The sequence below is a fragment of the Peromyscus maniculatus genome, chromosome 7 (genome assembly GCF_049852395.1).
Source record: "Peromyscus maniculatus bairdii isolate BWxNUB_F1_BW_parent chromosome 7, HU_Pman_BW_mat_3.1, whole genome shotgun sequence".
Lineage (NCBI taxonomy): Eukaryota > Metazoa > Chordata > Mammalia > Rodentia > Cricetidae > Peromyscus > Peromyscus maniculatus.
The window spans coordinates 51,543,392-51,567,294 of NC_134858.1; the positions used below are offsets into that span (position 1 = coordinate 51,543,392).

At 40.0% G+C, this 23,903-nt stretch overlaps 1 protein-coding gene across 9 annotated transcripts in view; it reads right to left on the reverse strand.

Annotated features, from left to right (window-relative positions):
• Dmxl2 (Dmx like 2) overlaps positions 1 to 23,903 on the reverse strand; it is a 132,458-nt gene that overhangs the window by 90,403 nt on the left and 18,152 nt on the right. For 7 of the 9 annotated variants that reach the window (XM_076576291.1, XM_042280955.2, XM_042280953.2 and 4 more), the window contains exons 2-7: positions 21,482 to 21,607; positions 18,433 to 18,504; positions 14,591 to 14,669; positions 13,680 to 13,815; positions 13,013 to 13,079; positions 246 to 424 (exon numbers count right to left, since the gene is read on the reverse strand). In XM_076576291.1, the coding sequence (XP_076432406.1) occupies positions 246 to 424; positions 13,013 to 13,057 (224 nt within the window). In that variant the 5' untranslated portion in view covers positions 13,058 to 13,079; positions 13,680 to 13,815; positions 14,591 to 14,669; positions 18,433 to 18,504; positions 21,482 to 21,607. Of the gene's footprint in view, positions 1 to 245; positions 425 to 13,012; positions 13,080 to 13,679; positions 13,816 to 14,590; positions 14,670 to 14,817; positions 14,993 to 18,432; positions 18,505 to 21,481; positions 21,608 to 23,903 lie in introns of those variants that run through there. The other 2 variants (XM_076576293.1, XM_076576290.1) reach the window with 2 other exon arrangements.

The following is a 23,903-nucleotide window of genomic DNA, read 5'->3' on the forward strand; positions in this document are numbered from 1 at the left end:
ATCTGTCTCATTGCTCTCTGAGATGGCATTATTACTACCCTCATTCAACAAAGAGAAAATGACAGAGAACCTAAGAAATCTCTTCACCAGCTCACAGGGCTAATGACATCAGTAGAACCTGAATTCAGCTGCACTCTAGTCTATTCTGTTAATCATGACATACCAGTACAGTGAATATTCCATTATCACTATTTTTACAAACACATAAGAACACAAATTAATGTTTTCTGAAACATGTATCCAACCTGGGCATGTACTTGCTAGTTTTACGCCATGAGAAACCCGTCACTGCTCTAGGATGTGCCAAGTAAACAAAGGAGAACTGAGTAGATGCCTGTTTCCTTTTCACTTCATGGTGATCCTGAGGTATGATTGAAGACTTCCAACCAGTCATAGGGTACCACACCTTCAGAAGACAGTCATCCTGCAAAAGATACAGGTCCATATAAAACTAATTTGGGACATACACAATTCAAAATGTGGTAATGTGAGTTCTAAAACAAGATATATCTTTAAAACACAATACGTAACCAACATATTACAAAACCAAACCTAAAGTGAACTTTTATTACTTCAAAAAATAAGTGGGCGATGTATTCATTATCAACTTTCTGTGTGTACCGGCATTTTTCAAACAGTGACTAATACTGTAAAAAGACTTACAGATGACAGGAGGGATATAAGAGAGAATAAAAAAAGATGACGAGTTATCTGTCAGTCACTGTCATTCTCTGCTAAGGTAACTACAAGGTGAAACTAATCTTCAATACTGATTATTTCCTGCTCTAAGTAAGAACCAGCAAATCTTTTCTATAGGACCAAACAGATGAGAGTAAGAAGCAGGCTTCATAGGCCACACAGGTCTGTGGCACAGATTATTCTTTGTAAACACTTGACTTTCTTTCCTTTCCTTTTCACAACCTTTTAAAAATGTAGAAAAGGGGGCTGGAGAGATGGCTCAGCGGTTAAGAGCACTGCCTACTCTTTCAGAGGACCCAGTTTCAATTCCCAGGACCCACACAGCGGCTCACAGCTGTCTTTAATTAACTCCATTTCCAGGGACTCTGACACCCTCTCAGCCATCCTTGGGTGCTGCACTTGCATGGTGCACAGACATACATGCAGGCAAAATGCACATACACATAAGATTAAAAATAAAGAAAAAATGTAAAGACTCAAGACAGGGGCTGGAGACTTAGCTCAGTGGTTAAGAGCACTGGCTGCTCTTGCAGAGGACCCAGGTTCAATTCCAGTACCACATGGCAGTTCACAACCATCTGTAACTCCAGTTTCAAGGGATCCAACACTTTATTCTGACCTCCACTGGCATGAGGCATACAGGTGGTGCACATATATACCTTCAGGCAAACACTCACACATAAAATAAATCTTAAAAACTTCTTAAAAATAACAATGTAAAAAAGCACAAAACAAGCCAGGCAGTGGTGGTAAACACTTTTAATCCCAGTACTCATTCAGGATGCAAAGGCAGCTGGATCTCTGTGATTTCAAGGCCAGCCTGGTCTACAGAGCAAGCAAGTTCCAGTACAACCACTCAACACAGAGAAACCCTGTCTCAAAAAATAAAAAACAAACAAACAACAAAAACACACAAAAAAGCAATACAGAAAATTGTAAAAAATCATTTGTTAGCACCTGGGCTAATAATATCCTGATGCCCACTGTAAGTGATTTAAAAAGAAAGCATTTAGCTAGCCAAGAGAAACATTTCTATTCCTATAGTACTTACAGGTATGACAACAGCACTGATTTTATAATGTGATGTGTGCACACATGCGCATGAGTGCATGCATGCGTGTGTAGGTGTTACATTCACACTGAGTATGCAGGTGCAAGCACCTATGTACACACCCATGGAGGTAGAAGAGAACCCCAGAAGACTTCAGGAACCTCCTCTATCATTCTATGCTTCATCACCTTGAGGCAGGGTCTCTCATTAAATGGGAAGCCCACCATTCTGGATGGTACGGCTGCTCAGCTCTTGGGTAGACCCGTCTCCTCCCCCAAATGCTGGGATTACAGGCTCATCAGTCATACCCATCTTTCCATCTGAGCTCAGGTTAAGTGAGAGGAATGTATGGGTCTTTAAATTTGTCAAAGTCCCACTGAAAGATGCAGTTAAAAACATACTTTTATATAAATTATCTTAGTAAGTTAACTTTACAAGAAAAAAAAAGATGACAAGATTCATATATTCATTTTTTACCAACAGAAAAAAAATGAAAACTACTTAATGTTCACTTAGAGTTGTCTGAGGTGGGGTATAGCTCTGTGATACAGCATTTGCCTAACTTGCATGAGGACCATCCCAAATGCAAAACAAAATAAATTAATTTTTTTAAAGTTGTGTGGCAAAGTTAAATTGTAGTAGATTTACTCACATGATGGATAAAAAGACTTAGAACCAGTCTTGGTGTCTCTCTCTCTCTCTCTCTCTCTCTCTCTCTCTCTCTCTCTCTCTCTCTCTCTCTCTCTTACACACGCACACACATACACACACACACACACACACACACACACACACGTATGTCCAGCACTGCAAAGGCTGAGCCTGGATGAATTAGAGACTAGGTTGGGCTATATACTAAGAAACTACTAAAAAGAAAAGATTTAATCAAGTACCTTGTGGGTAGAAATGGCTCATTAATAAATAAGATTTTATTTAAGCTCAGATAAAAATTCCAAATACCCTTAAGCCCAAGAAAAAATTAATTCTACATTTAAGAAATGGATCTCATCGGCAAAAGTACCCAATAGTATTCCGAATCTGGAAAGGAACTGGACTGGAGCCCCATGCACTCCTGAAGCCCGCTGAACTGCGGTTCTGTCCGCACACTGCTGCAGATGAGTGGGACTCCTGCACACACGCGCTCTGGAGAGCCACACAGCACCCACCGCTTCGTCCAATCACAGAAACGCGGCTTTATCAACAGAACAGATGGGCTGTAGGGACAAAAACTGCCCCGCATTCCAAAGTCAGCTTCTGTTCTTTTTCTCAAGGGAATCTTAATTAATATTGTATTTTTCTCAAAAACCTGAGGAATAATCTTCTCAAATTCTGACACATTTGCTAACTAACCCTCAAAGGATACTGAGCAATAAAATGTTCTTATCATTCCATAAGAATTATTAAACAGCTCTTTGGAGAACTGAATGCAAGCTTAGGGAAATATGCCTAAACTAGTAAAAATTCTCAGTAATCTGCTAAGGCTGTGTACAATAAAAATTCAAAGACAGAGATATGTTGTTTTTGAATTCATAACCAAGGTGGAGGACCTTGAGGAGCTTCAAATCTAGGTGCCTACCGAAGGGAAATACGCTTTTGGTCTTGTGACTTATTTCTACACAAAGTGCAAAAGCATCTTTCAGATTCATTAATGATAAGAATTCAAAAGATGTTCCAATAATGAATCTGATTATCATACACAGGTTTTCAACAAACTTTACAGTGCTAAGTGAGAAGGCCTACAGGTGCGGTCCTCCCAACCTAGCTACGGAGGAAGATGAGGCCAGAAGATCACAAGTTCAAACCCAGCTTTGGCAACTAAGACCTTGTCTGAAGACAACAGGTTTTTTAACTTTATTATATCTTTTATTTATTTGTGTCTGTATGTGTTCAAGTGGCATGCAAGTGGAGGACAGAGGACAACTTATGGCAGTTGGTTCTCCCCCTCAACCACACAGGTCCTGGGAATCAAATTCGGGTTGTCAGTCTTGGTGGCAAATACCCTCACCTGCTAAGCCATCTGTCTGACCCCCCAAAAAATTTTAAATGGGGAAGGGGCTGAGGCTATAGCTCAGTGGTAGAATTACCTTGCATGTTCAAAGTCCTAGGTTCAATGATCAACACCATAAGTAAACTAAAGTGCCCGTGACTCTGTCAAAAGACCGTACACCCAAAGCTGGCCTGGTGGCACAGACCTGTAATCCCAGGTCTGGGAGACCGAAGGACCGGGAGTCAAGGTCACCCTCAGTTACACCTGAGTTTGAGGCCTGTCTGAAACTTGTCAGACTTTGTCTCAAAAAACAAAAACATCACCAGGCATGGTCATGTACATCTTTAATCTTAGCACTCAAGACATAGAGGCAAAGAGCTATTTATGAGTTAGAGGCCTACTGATCTACATAATTAATTAACTTAAAAAATATGTACCATTCTTGATTCAACTGTTCTATAATTTTAATATTTCAGAAGAAGTAAGCCTTACTACATTTGACTATCTCCAAATACAGACTTATTAAGAAGCCAACTTTCTGCCAGGTACAGTGCCACAATTTAATTTCAGCCCTCGGGAGGCCGAGGCAAGTGGATCTCTAGGAGTTCTATTCTTAGGACTCACATGATAGAAGGAAAGAATCGATTCCAAAAAGTTGTCCTCTGGCCTACCCTCACTGGCACACATGTGAGCTCCCCAACCCCCAACATACACACAAAAATAATCGAACGTAACAAAAAAATCACGGAGTTGGGGATTTAGCTCAGTGGTAGAGCACTTGCCTAGCAAGCGCAAGACCCTGGGTTCGGTCCTCAGCTCCCCCCAAAAAAAGAAAAGAAAAAGAAAAGAAAAAAATCGTGAATTATAATATTTTTCAAATTATTTTTTCTGTGATTTTGAAAATGATTTTTCTTTATTAACCCATCCTTTTGCATTGTTTTTTTAAATTCTCTATGAATCTCTACATCTTATACAGAAAATATTACCTTTTTATTATTTTAAGCGACTAAACAAGCTTATCAAAAAATTCATGGTTTTGTTTCTGAAATCCAGTTTCCAAATATTTTTCTTTCCAATACTGTTCCAGCTCTAATCACTTGTTCCAGCTGTGATTGCCCCTGTTTTCTCTGACTCCCTGCTTCCACTTAGGGAACTGTTTGGGTATTGTTACTATTGGGAGTGGAGAGAGAGGAAGCCCATCTGGCAAAGGGCTGCAGGCAGTCTGAGGGTCTGGGGGAGATCTCAGCCAAAAGCCAGAAGAAAGCTAGCCTAGCCCTTCAGCCAGACGGCTGCGAAGAGATCAACTCTGCCTACTGGAGTGAGCCTGGAAGCCAATTCTCCCTGTTAAGCCTCCAGGTAAGAATCCAGACTGCATGACATCTTTACCAGAGCCTATCACATCCCTGATCAGAGCACCCAGGCGACCCGTGCCTGCCAAGATTCCTAATCCAAAGAGCTGAGATAATTATGTGGGGTGGTAGCTGCTGCATTTGTAGTCATTTGTTACACAGTAAAAGAAAGCAAATATAGACTCCTAATGATAAACAATATGGATAAAATTAAGGCAGACAAAGGGAGCGAAGAATACATTGGAAGGTGGGGTACAACTTATAAAGGGGTGCTTAGGGAAACCTCACTGAAAAGTGAGAACACAAGTAAAAGGGAAAGGCTATATAAATGTCTGGGAATACAAGTCTGAGGGCACAAATGTAGCAACGCTATGTGCACATATGCCTAACCTGTATATGAACATATGCCTAACCTGTATATGAACAATGACACCTAACTGGCTAGAGTCAAGTCTACAAGTGATGAAGAAGCAGGGAATGTGATTGCAGGAAGGACCACTGGACCTAAACAGCACAGTGTGTATGTGGGCCATAACAAAGCCTCTGGCTTTCCAGAAGGAAAAGAAAACCTTACGAATGACCTGATACCTTTTTTTTTTTTTTGACACTGGGGAGTGTTGAGACAGGATCTCACTCTGTAGCTATGACCTGACACTCACAGCAATCCCCTACTTTAGACTTCTCAATGCTGGGATTAAAAGCATGCACCACACCTGATCTTTTGTTGTGAGTTTGTAAAAAGAACACTTCAAAAACACAGGAACACAATAAAATCCACAAGAATTATTGTAACAAACTTTGAAATTCAGTAAGTGATATATAACAGTGGCTTTCATCTGACTATAACATGGAAGCAATCAAGAACACAAGATTTATCTTGGTGGGCGCATTTTAGCTTTTAGACTAGTGAGTAGATTATGACTATATCCTAAAGGAGACCCACAAGGATAACAGCAGGGGTGCAGATTAAGGGATCAAGGGAGAGTGGCAGACAACAGACACAAATGTGTTACCAGCATTTAAAAGATGGCATCTGAAAAGAACGAGCGTAGTCAGAGGAAAGGTCCAAAAAATGAACCTGGGTACTCTTGAGAGAGAGAGGAAAAGGGATTAGAAGGGTTTCCTGCTGTACAGGAAACCAACCTGAGATCCATGGGACCCTGTCCAAAAACAAATGCCCCCCAAAGTTGCAGAAAATAAAATAATGCAAAAAATCTAAAGGACAGTCAGAATTAGAGATAGGCAGAGGACAGCCATTTCTATGGCAGTGAAGATACTCGGCACAGCACTAGTGTCAGATCTGTGTGCTATAAACTTATCCAGACCCACAGGATGGACACAAGAGCAAGTCCTAAGATAAAGTGCTGACTGTGGGTACCAAGAGTTGCTGGTGCAAGTTCATCAACTAACTGAGATAGATACACCACTCTGTAGGAGAAGGCGGACAGTAGGGGAAGATGTGCATGTTGAGAGGAGCAAACCTGAGATTTCTCTGCACCTTCCTCAGTTTTCTTGTGAGTCCAAAGTACTCTTTAAAAATTAAGGCTTTACAAAGAAAGAAGTAACTGATGATGTTGATTCATGCTTATAGGTGAAGTAAGAATTAACCACAGGAGTCAGTAACAGGAAGTCTCTGATGACAATTAGAGAGGTGCTGGTCGATGGGCTCAACTGAAAATGAAGAAAAAAACCATGCAGACACTAAGTAAAAACCACCCTTTCTCAGCTCCACGAGGAGGGCGGGAAACATGGCCGAGACTAAGCAGTGTCTCTGTTACTCCTGCTTGCTGAAATGAACTCCAAGCCATTCTCCTGACTACAATAAAATGAGCAAAGGTGCTCCTGGCTCAGCATCCCCAACCTTAGGATTAATACTAGCAGGGACCTCCACGCCTGGCTTAAGTGAGCTCATTTTGTTTCATTACAGGGTCTCATTATGTAGCCCTGGCTGGCCTCAGGGAGAACTCACTGGGTAGACCAGGCTAACCTCTACCTCATAGATATGCACCTGTCTCTGCTTCCTGAGTGCTGGGATGTAACAGCATGCACCACCATGCCTAGCAAATGAGATGGAGAGGACCTGCTGCACTAAATATCAAGATGTTTTAAAAGCATAGCAATTAAGACAGCAACACAAGTATGAGGAATGAACACTGTAGAGAAGAACCCAGAAACAGATACACAGAAATGGAGACACTTGATTTTATGACAAAAGTAGCTCCATAGAGAGCAAGGAAAAAAGAAGCTTTTCAATAAATTATATGGGACCCTTGGATATACAAACAGATATATAGAAAAAAACTACCTTTGCTTAGCCATTCCCAAAATTCATAAAAATCACTAAATGTTGACGAGCCCCGCATCCTTTAGCGCCCATGGGTCTGCTGTCATGTTTGCAGTGCTGCAGTCCTCTCTGTGTTAGAATAATTGCTAAAGGAAATTCATGTCAATAAATTCCTAATTTTAAGATTAAAAAAAAAAGAAAATTACTAAATGTCAAATACAAATATAAAATGCCCAGCTTCCAGAGCAGGGGTGCTTAGCCTGAGGCACTCTGACCCAAAGGTCAGACAGACAAAACTCAGTATAACACACGTTTTTGATCCATCACCTGTACTCATCAGGCCTTGGCACTCAGGTATGTCAGTTTCAACTGAAAGCATCTACCTACATCTGTTTCTGAAGTTTCCCAGCAGTTGGCTGAGTGCTAAGAATCATACCTTATCCTTGCTAGTACTCAGCCAATTATTGACGTGTTAAAGAATATATATTAAGACATTAATTTGGGTGGGCAGGGAGGTGGAAAAGATCTGGGAAGAGTTGGGGGAAGAGAAAGAATATGATCAAAATATATTGGGCTGGAGAGCTGGCTCAGTGGTTAAGAGCACTGGCTGATCTTCCAGAGGTCTTGAGTTCAATTCACAGCAACCACATTGGTGGCTCACAACCATCCATAATGAGATCTGGTGCCCTCTTCTGGCCTGCAGACATACATGCAGGCAGAACACTGTATACATAATAAATAAATAAATCTTTAAAAAAAAATATATATATATTGTATGAAAACTTTTTAAATAATTTTTGAAGAGTATGTATACGGAATACAACATATATGAGTAATGTTGCCTCTCAGAGCACCCACAGACTTAAGTCTGGTGGTTAATACACTTAAGAAAGAGCATATTGTCATGTTCCTCAAGTATATGCCTCAATCCAGGACATTTTATTATCTGATCATTTCCCATGTGATGACTTGTTAACTGTCAAGGTGGCAATCTTTAGAATGACCTGGGAGATGGCCTCTGGGCATGCCTGTGGAGGATTAACTTAACTGCATTAACTGGGGTGAGACAACTGCCCACTGTGGGTAGAACTATTCCCTGGCCAGGATCCTAGACTACATTAAATGGAAAATGGGAGCTGAGACGCAGCATGCATTTGCCCCTCTCTGCTTCTTGACTAGGGGTGCAATATGGCCTGCCTGTGCAAGCTTCTGACACTCTGACTTCCCCACCATGATGGCCTGTAACTCAGAACTGTAGCCAAACTAACCTTTTCTCCCTTGAAGCTGCTTTATCAGAGTAGCTTATCATAGTAGCAGGAAAGAAACTACTCCCATATTAACTACATATATGTGCATCTTTATCTCAATGTGTGCCTCTAGAGAAGTGTAGAAACCAAGACCCAAGAGAAAATCACTCCTGTTTCCATAACTGCCATCTGAAGGAATGCTTCAACAAAGGAAACCAGTGTTAGCAATCCATGTGATTTTTTTTTTTTTTTTTTTTTTTTTTTTTTTTTTTTTGGTTTTTTCGAGACAGGGTTTCTCGGTGTAGCTTTGCGCCTTTCCTGGAACTCACTTGGTAGCCCAGGCTGGCCTCGAACTCACAAAGATCCGCCTGCCTCTGCCTCCCGAGTGCTGGGATTAAAGGCGTGCGCCACCACCACCCGGCTCAATCCATGTGATTTTTATCTTGGAGATCACAAATATTTTCATACCACATGACAGTTGTTGTACATCTGAAAACATTTTCACACATTTTACTTAGAAATTGTTAGTGATGAGAACCACTGCTAGCCTGCACATGACTGCAATCTTCCTGTCTACAATGGGATACAGTTTTCTTATTATGTTCTTGCAACTCTTGAGCAACTACCTCTGTGCCAAGCAGTTACTGGACCACAAAACAGTAAGCTGGATGGTTTGCAACTAGAGATTCAATAAATTATATGGGACCCTTTGATATGCAAACAGATATACAGAAAAGTCATGAGTAAATTCGGTGATCTTAGAAAGTCCAAGCTTCTGCCTTGAAAAGATACAGAAATTTGAATTTGTGTTACACAATCAAATGAAATTTGCCAATATTTTAAATGTTATTGAATGCATGTATTTAAAAGCATGTGTACTATCACAAATATACTTTTAATATTTTAAAGCTGTGTTTTAATGGCTTATTTCCTTTATAACATCCTATTTTACATCCTATTTACATCCTATTTACACATCCTATTTTATAGTTTTAGAAATTACCATACTGTGAAGGTTAAAAGGTCATTTCACTAAAGTCCCAAAGGAATTTATTGCAAAAAAAATAAAACTTTAAGAAACTCTAGGGGTTGGTAAGATAGCTCAGCGGTTAGGAGCACTGGCTGCTCTTCCAGGGCCCAGGTTCAATTCCCAGCACCCACATGGCAGTTCACAACTGTCTATAACTCCTGTTCCAGGGGATTCGACACTCTCACACAGATATACATGCAGGGAAAACACCAATGTACATAAAATACAAATAAATAAATTTTTTAAAAAAAGAAACTCTAATCTAATTCCTGAGTATATACCCAAAGGAATCGAAGTCAGTATATAAGAAAGGTACCTGCACACCATATTTACTGTATCACTGTTCACAATGACCAAGGTCTGGAAGTAGCTTAGATGTTCAATAATAGATGAGTGGATAAAGAAAATGTCATACACATATATAATGGAGGGTTTGTTTTGTTTTGATGTCTATAAGTTTTTATTTGGGGAGCCATTGCTTGAAACAGGGTTTCACTATACAGCCACAGCTCGCCTTGAACTCATTATCCTCCTGCCTCCACCTCAGTCTCCCAAGTACTAGGATTATAAAAATGTGCCAACATAACCTGCCATGAAGGAGTTGATTTTAAGATTTTCTTTAAATGTGTATGTGTGTGCCTGCATAAGTTTATGTGTACCACCTGTACGCAGGAGCCCACAGAATCTAGAAGTAGTCAACAGATGCCCTGGTACTGGAGTTACAGACAGTTGTGAGCCACCATGTAGGTGCTGGGAACCAAACCCAGGTCCTCTGCAACTGCAATATGTGCTTTTAACCTCTGAGCAGATACCCCAAGCCTATATAATGGAGCTTTAGTCCGCCATTAAAAAATAAATAAAACTATGGTATTTGCAGGGAAATGGAGGCAAGTGGAACTCCTCTCATGCTAAAGGCAAATTGTTATCTGGCACGGTGTGAATCTCTCTATTGTATGGCCAGTTGCTAAAGGAAAAGAAATGCCAAGAAGTCCCTAAGGCTTAGAACTTACAGTGACCATGAAATAGACTTGAAAAGCAGCCCAGGGTACATTTCTGCCTATGGAGTGCTTCCAGTCTTTTTCTCTCCATAAATGTACAATCTTCCTCACCTTATTAAATGCCAGAGTTTGTTTTTATTTTTAATTTTTCAAGACAGGGTTTCTCTGTGTAGTCCTAGCTGTCCTAGAACTCACTCTGTAGGCCAGGCTGGCCTCAACTCACAGAGATCCACCTGCCTCTGCTAGGATTAAAGGCGTGCACCACCATCACCCAGCTTGAGTGTGGATGTTTAAAACTAAAAACAAGAAAATAATGACCTGATTCTAAACTCGAGCACTCTACTGGGGGTAGCAGCACTTTTAAACCTGGGTTTAGACAGCAAGCAACTAGAGGGCAGACCCTGAAAGGCTTAAACAGAACTTCAGAGTTTGGAAAAACTCAAAACACAACACCTGGGAAGAAGCCACAGCATCTGGCTGCTACTCTTTCTAAGACAGGAAGATACAATCCCTCTGGTAGACCGAAACATCCCAATGTACTTCTAGGGGTAAAAGTTCACTTGAGACCACTCAGTGAATCAAGAGCCTCTGAATTTCCAAATTCTGACAGAACCTAAATCATAATCACTAACTGTACAAATTTTTCTGAACAAAGTCCAAAAGCCAAACCTGGAAAGGTAAAAGTCTAATAATATCAGTTTGGGCAAGGAAGGACAAGTTGGTGAGAACATTCATTAGGAACAGCAACTTTGGAGAACTAACTGGCACTGTCTAGGAAGGTTAAGATTCAAGTAACCTAGGACGCAGCCAATACTACTGCCGTGGACATGCAAGAAAAACCCATACACATGCCTAATACACATGTGCAAGACCCTCATGCGGTGTTACTAACTACACATCAGAAATGGCACAGCAGAGCAGGTTAGTGGAAAAGAGCGGAGGAATCAGTAAGCAGTATTCAACAACATCCAGATGAATTAAGGACTTACTTGTAAGACTACATTTTTAAGTTTTAGAATAAAATAATGGATTATTCAAACTACAGCCTGTAAGCCACTCTAATAAATCCCCTCTATATTAATTTTCAATCAGTTCTGTTCCTCCAGAGACGCCCGACTAATACACATGGCAATATACTGTCAAGAAAGGAAGGAAGGAAATCAGAATAGGGCAGGAAGGGAGTGGGAATGAGAAGGCAGAGACAAGTCATTGGGAATGCAGTAGCACAAGTCTGCTTTCTCCTTGTCCTTTTGTAGACAGGGTCTTACCTGCAGCTCTGACTGGTCTCCACCTGCTCCCCAAACACTAGGATAAGGCATGTGCCACCACCTTGCACACTCCTGATCCTCCTGTTCTACCTCTCAGGTGCTGGGATTACAGGAGTGTGACATCCTGTCCAACTCAATTCTACTTTTAAACTAGAATTCCATGGTATTTTTAAATAGAAAACTAATTTTAGTGTGGTGCATGCTCCAGCGGATGGCTATACATCCAAGAGTTTATGAGGAGCATAAACTGGATTCACAGGGTTTGTGGTGGTAGTGTTTTTTCAAAACAGGGACTCACTATGTAGCCCTAACTGTCCTGAAACTCACTATGCAGACAAAGCTGGCCTCAAACTCACAGAGATCTACCTACTTATGCTTCCCAAGTACTGGGATTAAAGTCAAACACCACTATGTCCGACTTTGGGCTCATTGGGTTTAAAAAAGTAAGGACACCAAGTTTAGTGAGTATGGAATGGGAGGTGACTCTGGAAGTTGAAGTCATCAAAATACCATACATGAAATTCTCAAAAATTAATTTACAAAAATGCAAACTTATGGTGAGCAAGATTCATAGTGGGTAGGGCCTGATGACTTGAGTTTGATCCCCAGAACCCACATGTACGAGAGAACTGATTCTTGTAAGTGGACTTCCACACATCATCCACTCTCATTCATTCTCTCTTTGGCCCGCATACACACACACACACACACACACACACACACACACACACACAAAATAATAATAATAATAATAATAAATGTAAAAAAAAACTTTACTATAATTTCACTAAAGTAAAATAGAAATAATAATAGTCATTATTTCCCAAGTGCGTAATATCTGTAGAGATCATACCAAATCTTTTTAAAACATTTTTTCCATTCATTTTACAGAGCTGAGACTTGAGCTCAGGACTTCACCAATGGTAACCACTGCTGGCCATCACTGAGCTAAATCCCCAGCCTCACAAACATTTTTATTATACCTCAAGCAAGCTGTGCAGGAGAATTGTCTAAATTTATGGAAGACAGACTGGAAATGAATGTAAGGGTTTCTTCAGTTGTTTTGTTTGAATCTTCATTTTTTGGCTTGCTCCCTTACCTTTCCAGCAGTAGCAAAGTATTCACCATCAGGAGACCATTCCATCAGATGTACAGACACTGAGGTTCTGAGAACAAACCAAACCAGCATGATCAGAACACAATACAGTCTATGGATACATGGTCAAATATCATGTCACAACCATCCTAACAGGAGTGTTTCTGCCCCCATAACAATACAAAGTACTGCACCTTCCTAAAAAAATAAAACTAATCCAAAGTACACTTTCAACAACAAAGAATCTAAGTATTACATGATATTGCTATATCCATGTCAATCAAAATCATCATTATAGCATGTTAAAATAGCTTATCACCTTCCTAGGTAAGTAGATCTCTCTACATAGCCATGTTAACACTAACAGAACAGTCATCACTCCACTTCAGAAGGTGGCTAGAAGCTTCCATATCTTCCCATCACAATCAATTTCAACTCTTCAATGAGCAATTTCTATGAGTCAATTCTGTATGAAAATATTTTACTTTGGGGGGCACAAATAAGTAAAGCACAAATTAAAGAATGATATTATAATGAGTTTTGGTTAGAAAAAAAGTCTACACTTTAGATTTCTAAAATACAACACCAAGAAAAACTAAAGCGCTCCGTAGAAGGAACATAATTTAGGACATTTTAGTGAATGAACATTACAACAGGCTTAGACACTAACTTGCACTGCCAGACGCACTTCCAATCATTTAAAACAGGAGGGATTTTGTTATCAATTTCTTCCTCCTCTTCTAGAATATCACTTCCTGGAGGAGCCCACAACTGAATAGAATCAGTAGCTGTCAACAGTCTGTTATCTGAAAATTTTAAAATGTTCTGATGAGTAACTAAGGAATATCTACGGAAAGAAATGCACACACAGTTCTGTTAGGTCTGTAAATTATTAAGTGAAAATATACAATACCATCTATGAAAAACACACGGGGTCAGTTCAAAAGAGTCCTCTATGAGGAAAAAGGGAAAAAGAACCTAAACAAGAATCATTAGTAGGGGAGACTTGAGAAAAAAAAACAAAGACTTACTGTAGAAGGCATCACCTAGCAAACAAGTGTTAAACAGCCAAAGTGGAATAATAGCACATGGCAGACGCCCTCTACAGTGGAGTATTCTCAAGATATGAGAGACAACTAAAAAGAAATGTTTCTATATGGAATAAAAAACAACCCTCATTAACTGTGAATATAAAAGGAGGTAACAGCTATTTATCATTACAGGTTTCTAATCTTTACAAATTAAAAACAATAATTTCCTAAAATACACAATAACAAAATAAGGTAGAAAATGCTCCCATCCCTCTCTTATTTATAATTTTTGTACATAAAATAAGAATAAAGTATATCACATGTTAACTAAAAAAAAAAACACTAGTTCTTACAATGAAACAGTAAAAGGCAAAAGCTACAAAGAGGAGAAAATGAAAGTCACTGCACACCGAAAAGAGAAAGCCATATTCACTCATCAACAAAAATGTAACATTGCCAACTTTTTTATCATCAAACATTATCACATTTTAATTATACATTCAAATCAAATGCTTCATTTCAATAATTTCTAAGTATAGCTATTAAATACCTTGAGGGTCCCATGCTAAGTTGTATGTCACAGAACTCAAAAAAAACTGCCCAGTTTTAAGCCACTGACACTTGAGTTGCTGAAACATAGAAAGAAAAAAAAATAAGATGTTTTTAAAATACTCCCAAACTCCACCATTGTATCATTTTCTTCAACTTAAAAGAGACTTTTAAAGATGCAAATATTTCATAATTATTTTAAAAATAACCTCCAATGGTCCCACTTACAGGTCATGCTGCCATACTGCTTGCCACGCCCAACTAAACATGTTCTCTCAGGCTTTCTTCTGTCTACTAACACATTTTCAGAACTGGGGACATCCTCCCCTTCTTCTCCATCTGAAAATCCCTGTGCTTCCTGATGATGCGCCTACACCATCGCCTCTGTGAACTCTGACTTCTCACCAGCACCCAGGACACGTTCCATTCTGTCATCACAACACTGACTACACGGAATGTGTGTGTGTCTGGCTTTCCTATTAGACAGCAACACTTGACGGGAAGGAATGAGGTCATAATAATCTTTGGGGATTTGTCACTGTTGTTCTATGTTTTGTGTCTGCCTAGTTTTTGTTCTTTTCTTTTTTAACAGGGTCTGTTCTCAAGTAGTCCTGGCTGGCCTGGAACTTGCTATGTAGCAAAGGATGACCTGATTCTCCTGCCTCCCCCTCCCAAGTACTGAGATTAGGACCAACTACCACCATGACCAGTATATATGGTGTTGGAAATGAGGTTGGAAAGGGTCTGGGGGAGTCTTTAGTTTTGCTTTTTGTCTTTTTGCTTTGTCTTTGGGGTTTCTTTGAGACGGGGTCTAGCCATAAAACCTAGCTCTGTCTGTGGTGATCCTCCTGCTTCTGCCTCTAAGCTAGAGTTCCTGCTCTAGTTTTTGACCTTAAGCAGCTGCAGGGCCATTATAAAGATGCTAAAACTCTTATTAGGGCTAGAGACGACTCAGCAGTTCTGAGTACTTGCTGCTCTTCCAGAGGACCCAGTCCTATTCCTAACATCTACTTCAGGAGCCTCACAGCCACCTGTAACTTTAGCCACAGAGAATCTGACACTCGCTTCTGGCCTCCATGAGCCCCTTGTACACATGTAGCACATGTGTATACACACATACACACACACACACACACACACACACACACACACACACACAGAAAATAAAAACAAATTTTTTGGAAATTTTTATTAATGCACAGAAATGGACTCACTGTCTAAAATAAAACTAGACAGAACTCCCAAGAAGACAACAGATTTGAAATATAATGTAATTCACAAACATGATCTGTTTGCTATATTTGAGTAACTTCTATCTAAATCCTTTCATTCTACAAGGTAATTAAAAAATCTTTTCTGGCAGGGCGGTGGTGGCGCACGCCTTTAATCCCAGTACTTGGGAGGCAGAGGCAGGCGGATCTCTGTGAGTTCGAGGCCAGCCTGGGCTACCAAGTGAGTTCCAGGAAAGGCGCAAAGCTACAAAGAGAAACCCTGTCTCGAAAAACCAAAAAAAAAAATCTTTTCTGGGTGTTAAATCTTTTCTAGGCAGGCGTCTCCATGATGGGTAAGGTGACCTGCTGACATCCCACGCAACCCAAGTCAGAAGCTCATTTTTTAATAAAAGGGGGACCTGTAGTTCCCTGGCCCCTGTTTTCGGTAAGTAGAAAATGCCAGTACAAAACACAGTACAACACAGTCACATCATACACGGGGCACGCAGAGGTCAGAGGAGGGGTCAGACACCCTGGAACTGAAGTTACAGAAAGTTGTGAGCCACCATGTAGGTGCTGAGAATAGATCCCAGGTCCTCCGCACAGGAGTAAGTACTCTTAACTGATTAGCCATCTCTCTAAGCCTCTGAATCTGAGTTTTCTTTAATGTGTTCTAGTTGAATTTTTATTTTGAAGATGAAAGGGATCAAATCCAGAGATCAGATCTAGGTGACTCTTAACCGTTGTGTAATTTAATATCTATTTTTATAATAAAAACTGATACTTCAATTTAATTTAGAAATATAAAAAAACATGTATACAGATTTCATTCAAAATTGATTTCTAAAATAGCATTCAAGGTGGGCTTAGGTCTGTAGTTCCAGCTAGAGGCTGAGTCTGAGACTAAAGGAAGAGGATGGCTGAGCACAGGCATCTGAAGCCAGCCTAGGCAACTTAGCAGGACCTCACCTCAGAATACAGGTGATTAACTAAAACAAACCCCTTACATGTCTTACAGCACTAGTGATGTGGCTCAGTTGGTAGAGTGCTTGCCTAGCGCACAGAGCCCTGGGTGATGCCCAATACAGCATAGACCTGAAGTGCTGGTGCATGCCTATTATACAAGCATTCCGGTGTAAAGGGAGCATCATAAATTCAAGATCATTTTCCAACAAATAATGAGCTCAAGGTCAACCTAGAATACATGATATCCTGTCTCAAAAAGTACTTACATACTTTTGACATTGATATTTAGTACTCACAATTTTGATTATTTTAAGTGATGGTAGATTTCTAAAGCATATAGGAGTTAAACTTGGAATTTTTTAAATCTGTGTGTATTGATACACATATGATGTACGTGTGTACATATATGGCATATTCCTGTGAGTGTAGATTCACACATGCCAAAGCACACGTGTGGACATCCAAGGACAACCCTGAGTATCCAGTTCTCTCGTCTACCTGGTCCCGACAGGGTTTCTTTGCTATTTGCCACTAAGTACACCAGCCAAGCCAGTTCCTGTTCTCTGTCTCCACCTCCCATCTCACAACTGCTCCCAGCTCTGCGTGGGTTTAGGGTATTCAAACTCAGGTCCTCACACCCGCACATCTGAGCCTTCTTCTCCAGCCCACGTCTAAAACTGTAAGTGGTTGATGATTCTAACCCTATAGTATTTTCTTAACATTAAACAACATAAAATACAACATTTAGTATATATGTGACTGGTTCTCAATGTGATGTGCTCAACCACTTAGCTGGTTAGTAAACTTACCTAAGTGTGTAACTCCACTAAACAAATGTTTAGGGGATCTGAATACACTAGATACTATTCTAAGTAATTGGGATACAACAATCAAAAGAATCAAGCTGCATACTTGTAAAGGAAGCTTGTGTTCTAAACTGTAAATAATAAGCAAGTGCCATGGGGAAAGTTTAAAATAGATAAGCAGATCAGGGTACAGTGGCTCACACCTGTAATCTCATCACTAAGTAGGCTGAGCCAAAAAGAGAAGGAATAATATAGGGAGACTTTGCCATTTGTACAGACACACCTTGCTGAGAAGGTATGATTACACAGAGACCTAGAGCCTGTGGAAGCCAGCCCCAGAGTTGCACAGAAGGCATCCACAGAACAGCCAGTGCCAGGGCCCTAAAGGGAGGGTGACTGGAACACAGCACAAGCAGTGTGGCTGGAACAGGGGATGGATTCTGAAGGAGAACAGTGTACTGGTGCTGGGAGGAAGAAGGGAGGTTATAGTCTGTTTGCAGGTTTACAATCTGCAAGAAGTAAGGCACCCTTACAGAATTTTAAAGAGAAGTAGCACATCCTCTCTATTGAGAAGAGAGAAGAAAAGGACATTGGAATAGGAAACTAGCACCAGTGAGTAGCAACCCAAGCAAAAGGAAGAGCAGTTCAGACCAGGGTAGATCTCAGCACAACAAATGGCAATTAGCTATAGTCTAGAAACTTGGGTTTCTAAAAGGCCTTTACTAAACTTCGCAGCTATTCCTCCCCACTGTTTGTACTTCTTCCTAAGGAGCTCTCTACTGCTACTGTAAGCAGATTCTAAGGAACCAAGAAACAAAAGTTAACCAAATTCTTCAAATATTCTATCAATTAATACTTACACTGTTCCTCTTATGAGAATTTATGCCCAGAGGCTCAAAAATACAAACAGCATTGCCATATGAAGCTGCAACCTAAAAGAGAATAAACATGTTAGTATTTATGAAAGGGTGAATGAAATACAGACAACCTCTGCACAGAAATGTATAAACTAATTTCATACAATCCAATTCCAATAAAACCAATGGTTTACCTCTAGAAATAAGCCTGCCAATATAGTAGATTTAACAATCTCTTTTACAAAAAAAAAAAAAACCCTCAGTAGCTTTGTTTTAGAAATATGAAGCTGTCCTAGTCAAAAACCCACTTTCCTTTTTTTGAGGCAGGGTTTCAGGTAGCCCAGGCTAGTCTCAAACTTGCTATGTAGCTAAGGCTGGCCAGGAACTCCTGATCTTCCTGCCTCTGATCCTATTGGGATTACAAGTATGCCCCACAAAGTTTATCTCAGAAATTAGATTTTCTATAGGAATTTTGTTTTGGACCAGAAAGATAACTGAGTAAAAGTACTTGCCACCAAGCCAGAAAACCTGAGTCCAACCTCCACAACACACATAGCAGAAGAGAAATGACTCCTACAAGCTGTCCTCCCTCTTCTCCCTCTTCTCCCTCTTCTCCCTCTTCTCTCTCTCTCTCTCTCTCTCTCTCTCTCTCTCTCTCTCACACACACACACACACACACACACACACAAATGAGCACAATTTAAAAATGTAATTTTAAAATTTTTAATGTTTTTAATATAGAAATTACTTCAGTAACAAAAATAACTTCAGCAGTACATCTCTTTATGAACAATGTTCATAATCCAGAAAAATAATACAAAAATTTTGAGAAGTTTTTAAAAACCATCAAATGATAACAGGTTTTAAGACTATGTCACAAAAATTGCTTTAATTATATCACCAAACAGAAAGCACCAACTGAAAAATCACCTTGAAAAAGGATCAGAAATAATGAAGGGACATCACTAAACTAGTGTCCGCACTACTGTGTGGGGACCAGGGCTGCTCTGCTGTAGGTCACCCCTGGTAAGAAGGGCCCTGAGTCCCCAGTTCCTAGAGGACAGCAGTGCCCATCATCTTTTTCTTTTCTTTTTTTGGTTTTTCGAGACAGGGTTTCTCTGCGTATTCCTGGCCGTCCTGAACTCATTTTGTAGACCAGGCTGGCCTTGAACTCAAGAGATCCACCTGCCTCTGCCTCACCAGTGCTGGGATTAAAGGTGTGCGCCACCACTCTGGCCAGAGCCCATTTTCTAACAATTCTCGGAAATAGTTCCCAATTCATCATCCTCTTGGCAAGGACAGAATCAGCATCAAAAAACAGACCAAAGCCATCCCTCCTCACACTGTCTACCCTGGCCAGCCATAGGACGAAGCTAGAAACACTCTCTGAAGACCTGCCAAAAAGTCTGTGATTTTAAGGGCATGTCCATGGCAAAAAAATAAATAAATAAATAAATAATTTAAAAAAAAAAAAGACGATAGATAGACAGACAAACAGTCTGTCTGTCCATCCAGGTTCCCCCACACACACCCCCTTTTAAAGCTGCTACCTAAATATTTAACATGCCTTCCAAGAAACAGTTTTCAATCCACAGTAGATCAGGGAAGCTACTTCAAATACTCTGTTACCACGAAGTCACAATGTGACAGTTACCACCACAGTGTTGAAGAACACGACAATAAAGAAGTGCCAATATCACCATCTTTGCCCAGGTAAGGAGCACAGAAACAGCCTGTCTGCTTCCCATGGCTATGAGTACAATCATCTGTGTATTTTAATAATCTTTTTGTTTCTGAGATAGTCTTATGGTGTTGCCCAAGCTGGTCTTAAATTACTAGGTTCAAGCAATCCTCTCATCTCAGCCAACTTTATTGTATATATTTTTCAAGTCCTTACTCCCACAAAATGTATTAATTGTGATTATTATGAACTCTTAAGTAATTTATTAAAATTGATCTCTGGCAATTATCATTCTACCTTAGGCAAGCTTAGTTACCTTGATTGGCCTAGAGAAGAGTGACCAAAAAAAAGTAATAAAAGAAAGATGGCCCTCGGTGTCCTCTAAAAATAAACAGAAGCAGCACTTACTGGGAAAAATACTGAAAGTCAGAAAAGCAAGAAGCAAATACCAGAGAACACCAGAAAATACAGTGTTTCAAGAGTATTACTACCAAGTAATGGTGCATTTACCTAACTATTCAACCTAATACAAACAGCTGACTAAGGCAGGCGAAATTGATTACTATCTATTACCATGGAGACCAAATTTAACATATCCTCTACAGAATGTTTTCTAGTAAAGAACTTCCAGAAAACTAACAATGTTTAAATTGCTATGATTGCCTATCATAGTTTCAAAACTTCTTTTTTATAATCTTGTAGTGACATACAACTGTCATATAATATTGCTCTTACTGAATTCATAGAATATATATATTAATATACTATATTTACATTAGTATTAAGTTTGCAAAATGAGAGAGGAAAAAGAAAATCTGAGAAAGAAGTCCACAAGATACAGTTTAACTATTTCAAAATAAAACCTCTGTTCCAAAGTTTAAATAAATTCTTAAATGTTCACTCAACAAACTTTCACTAAATTAACAAACTCAAACCATCTGTATGTCATATTATATTAAACACAACTCATTAAACTTCTTGATAAACATTTACTGTTACTACAAATGCAAGGCACAGCCTGCTGCTCCAGCTCTTGGCAGATGCTGAAACAGACAGGCTCACTGTGTCCAGGAGTGAAGACTAGCCTGCACACCACAGTAAGTTTTACCTCAAAACCAAACAACAATGCTGTTATTGGAATTTGGAAGAAATTGATTCCTCTCTCTTACTGGCTTAAAAGTTACAAATCTTCAGTGACAGAACACCAATATACCTAAGACTGTGAGGCCTACAGTCTTTCCACATAGTTAAATGCTGGTAGATAAATGACTGCATCATCAGCTTCCTAGCATTTCACAATTCATATCCACATATTCTGGGAGAATTAAGTATGTTTAAATGACATTGAATAAAGTAATTAAGTCTCTTACTCGTCCATGTTGGTTAGAGCACTCCACACAACTGACTTGGATGTTGCCATGTTTAGCACCAGGGATGATCTGCACACATTCAAAGTCGCTTGCCAGAATAACAATATCACAGCCTGATCCATATGCCTAAAAAGGAAAAGTTTCACAACATGTAAGAGATACATTTGAATTATTATTACATATTGTTTTATCTTGGATTCTGTTACTAATATAAAAGTATACCTTGACATACCTTACAAAACAATTACTATACAAATAAAAAGACTAAAAATCATATCAAAAATACATAAATCAATAGCATTCCATGCATTATCATTCAAAAACTGCTTTCAGCAGGCAGAGTTCTTCCAGTTTTTGTACACTACAGCTTCACTCTCTAGAGCTGAAGAATCACTGTTCAGAGTTGTTCTCTGGAGCTCACCTCTGAAAGCCCTAAAGGAAGTAATAAAACCCCTACTTGAAAATAGTAAGTCACTTAAAACAGCAACGTATTCTCAGAGTTCAAACCAGGCTTAAGAAGAATCAAGACCACCATCAGACATGCACCTTGCGGCATAAGCTACACACTTAAAGATCTGGTAAAGCCGCATGAAGACCCAAGGCAGGATGCCACACACTAGGACAGGACTAGGTAAATCACCTACCAAGGGGGCAAGGGGTGGAGGGGCAGACGCCATGACAGAGAGAGAGAGAGAGAGCTACATAACAGCAGCAAAAAACAAAGGATAGACTCAATAAAGACATCATACCCTCTTTAATCTCAGCCAAAACCTAGAATGATATTTGTTGTATTATTACTATTATTATTATTATTATTATTATATAAAGAGTCAAGTCATTAATTTGTCCAAGATTAAAATGCAAAGTGTCCAAACTCAAGTCCTTATGATTCTTGCACTCTTTCCCTGAGTTACATGTCAAGTAAGTACAAACTATTCCAGACAGGAATGTGTTCAAGAGGGAACTTCAAACATGGCTCCTGTCCATAACAGATCGAACAGGAACTTGGGCTGATGATAACGACAGCACAGAAGGTGTGATCTTTCTGCAGTGAGAAAGAAAGGGAAAGAGGAGGAGGGAAAAGAGAAATTTTCTAGATCAGTATGAGTACAGTTGCTTCTATAATGTGTGTCGTTACTGACAAATGCTATGCAGAACTCACTGCTCAGTCACTGAGAGGCATTTTATTCCTCCTCGTTTCCAAGGACATCACCACACTCTTAAGATGGAAGGAAGCTTAGTTTTCTAATTCTGCAATGGTTCTCAAACCTGGCTATATTGAAATCACTTAATAAATTTGTTTAAAAATACATCCCAAGCTTATTAAATGAAAGAACATGGGCTGATACAGGAAGATCACTGTGAGTTCAAGGACTGCATGAACACAGTGAGATCTTGTATCGGAAGCGTGGGGCAGAGGTGCCGAAAAGATAGCTCAATAGATCCAAGTCCTTGCCTGTGAGCATGAAGAGTCTGATCCCCAGACTCACACTTAATAAAACAAAACGGTGTGTCTGCTTACTGCTGCCTGTCTGCATAGGGGTAGAATCATCTGTTGGAGTGGGAGCAGCCTCTCAGGGGCACAGCCCTGAAGAGAACGGACTTGCTCTCTCTCAGCAGTCATCCATTGCCATGGAACTGCATCATGCTCTAAGATTTTCTAGCCTCTAGAACTATGAATCATATGAAACCATTTCTAAGTCCAAAAACAAAGTAACAACAACCATGTGTAGTGGAAGGCATGGGGGAAGGAACTTGTGATCTCAACCTTAGTAGAGACAGGCAACCTAACAATTTCTGGTTCCAAAAATCTAAGTACCAGGAGAAATGGATCAAAGAATGTGGAGTTGCTGCTGATAATTTTCAGCTAGCAACACAATGGATGTAGAAAACCTACCAGAAGGCACTCTCCCAAAGCCTTTCTTTAATAACCTACCACTTACTGTGACCTGAGAACAGTACCTTCACTACCTTCACAGGCTGCTTCTCTGAAGAAACCGAGGTCCAGAGAACATCAGTCACTGGCCCAGGTATATAGAGTGAAGGGTATCTGCTTCATAAAAAGTTCCTGTTCCAGGGACGGGGAGACGGCTTAGCTAAGAACACTGGCTGCTCTTACAGAGGACCTGGGCCCAGGTCCCAGCACCTACATGGCAGCTTAGAACCATCTGTATCTCCAGCTTCAGGGGGATGTGATGCCCTCTTTTGGCCTCCACAGGCTCTGCATAAACATGTTGCACAGACATACATGCAGACCAAATACCAATCCACATAAAATTAAAATTTAAAAAAACAGTTCTTGCTCTAAGCTGGGCATTGTGGCACACGCATGTAATCCCTACACTCAGTCAGGAGGATCAGGAGTTCAAAACCATCCACAGCCACATACCAAGTTCAAGGTTTGAGCTCCATTCGAGACCCT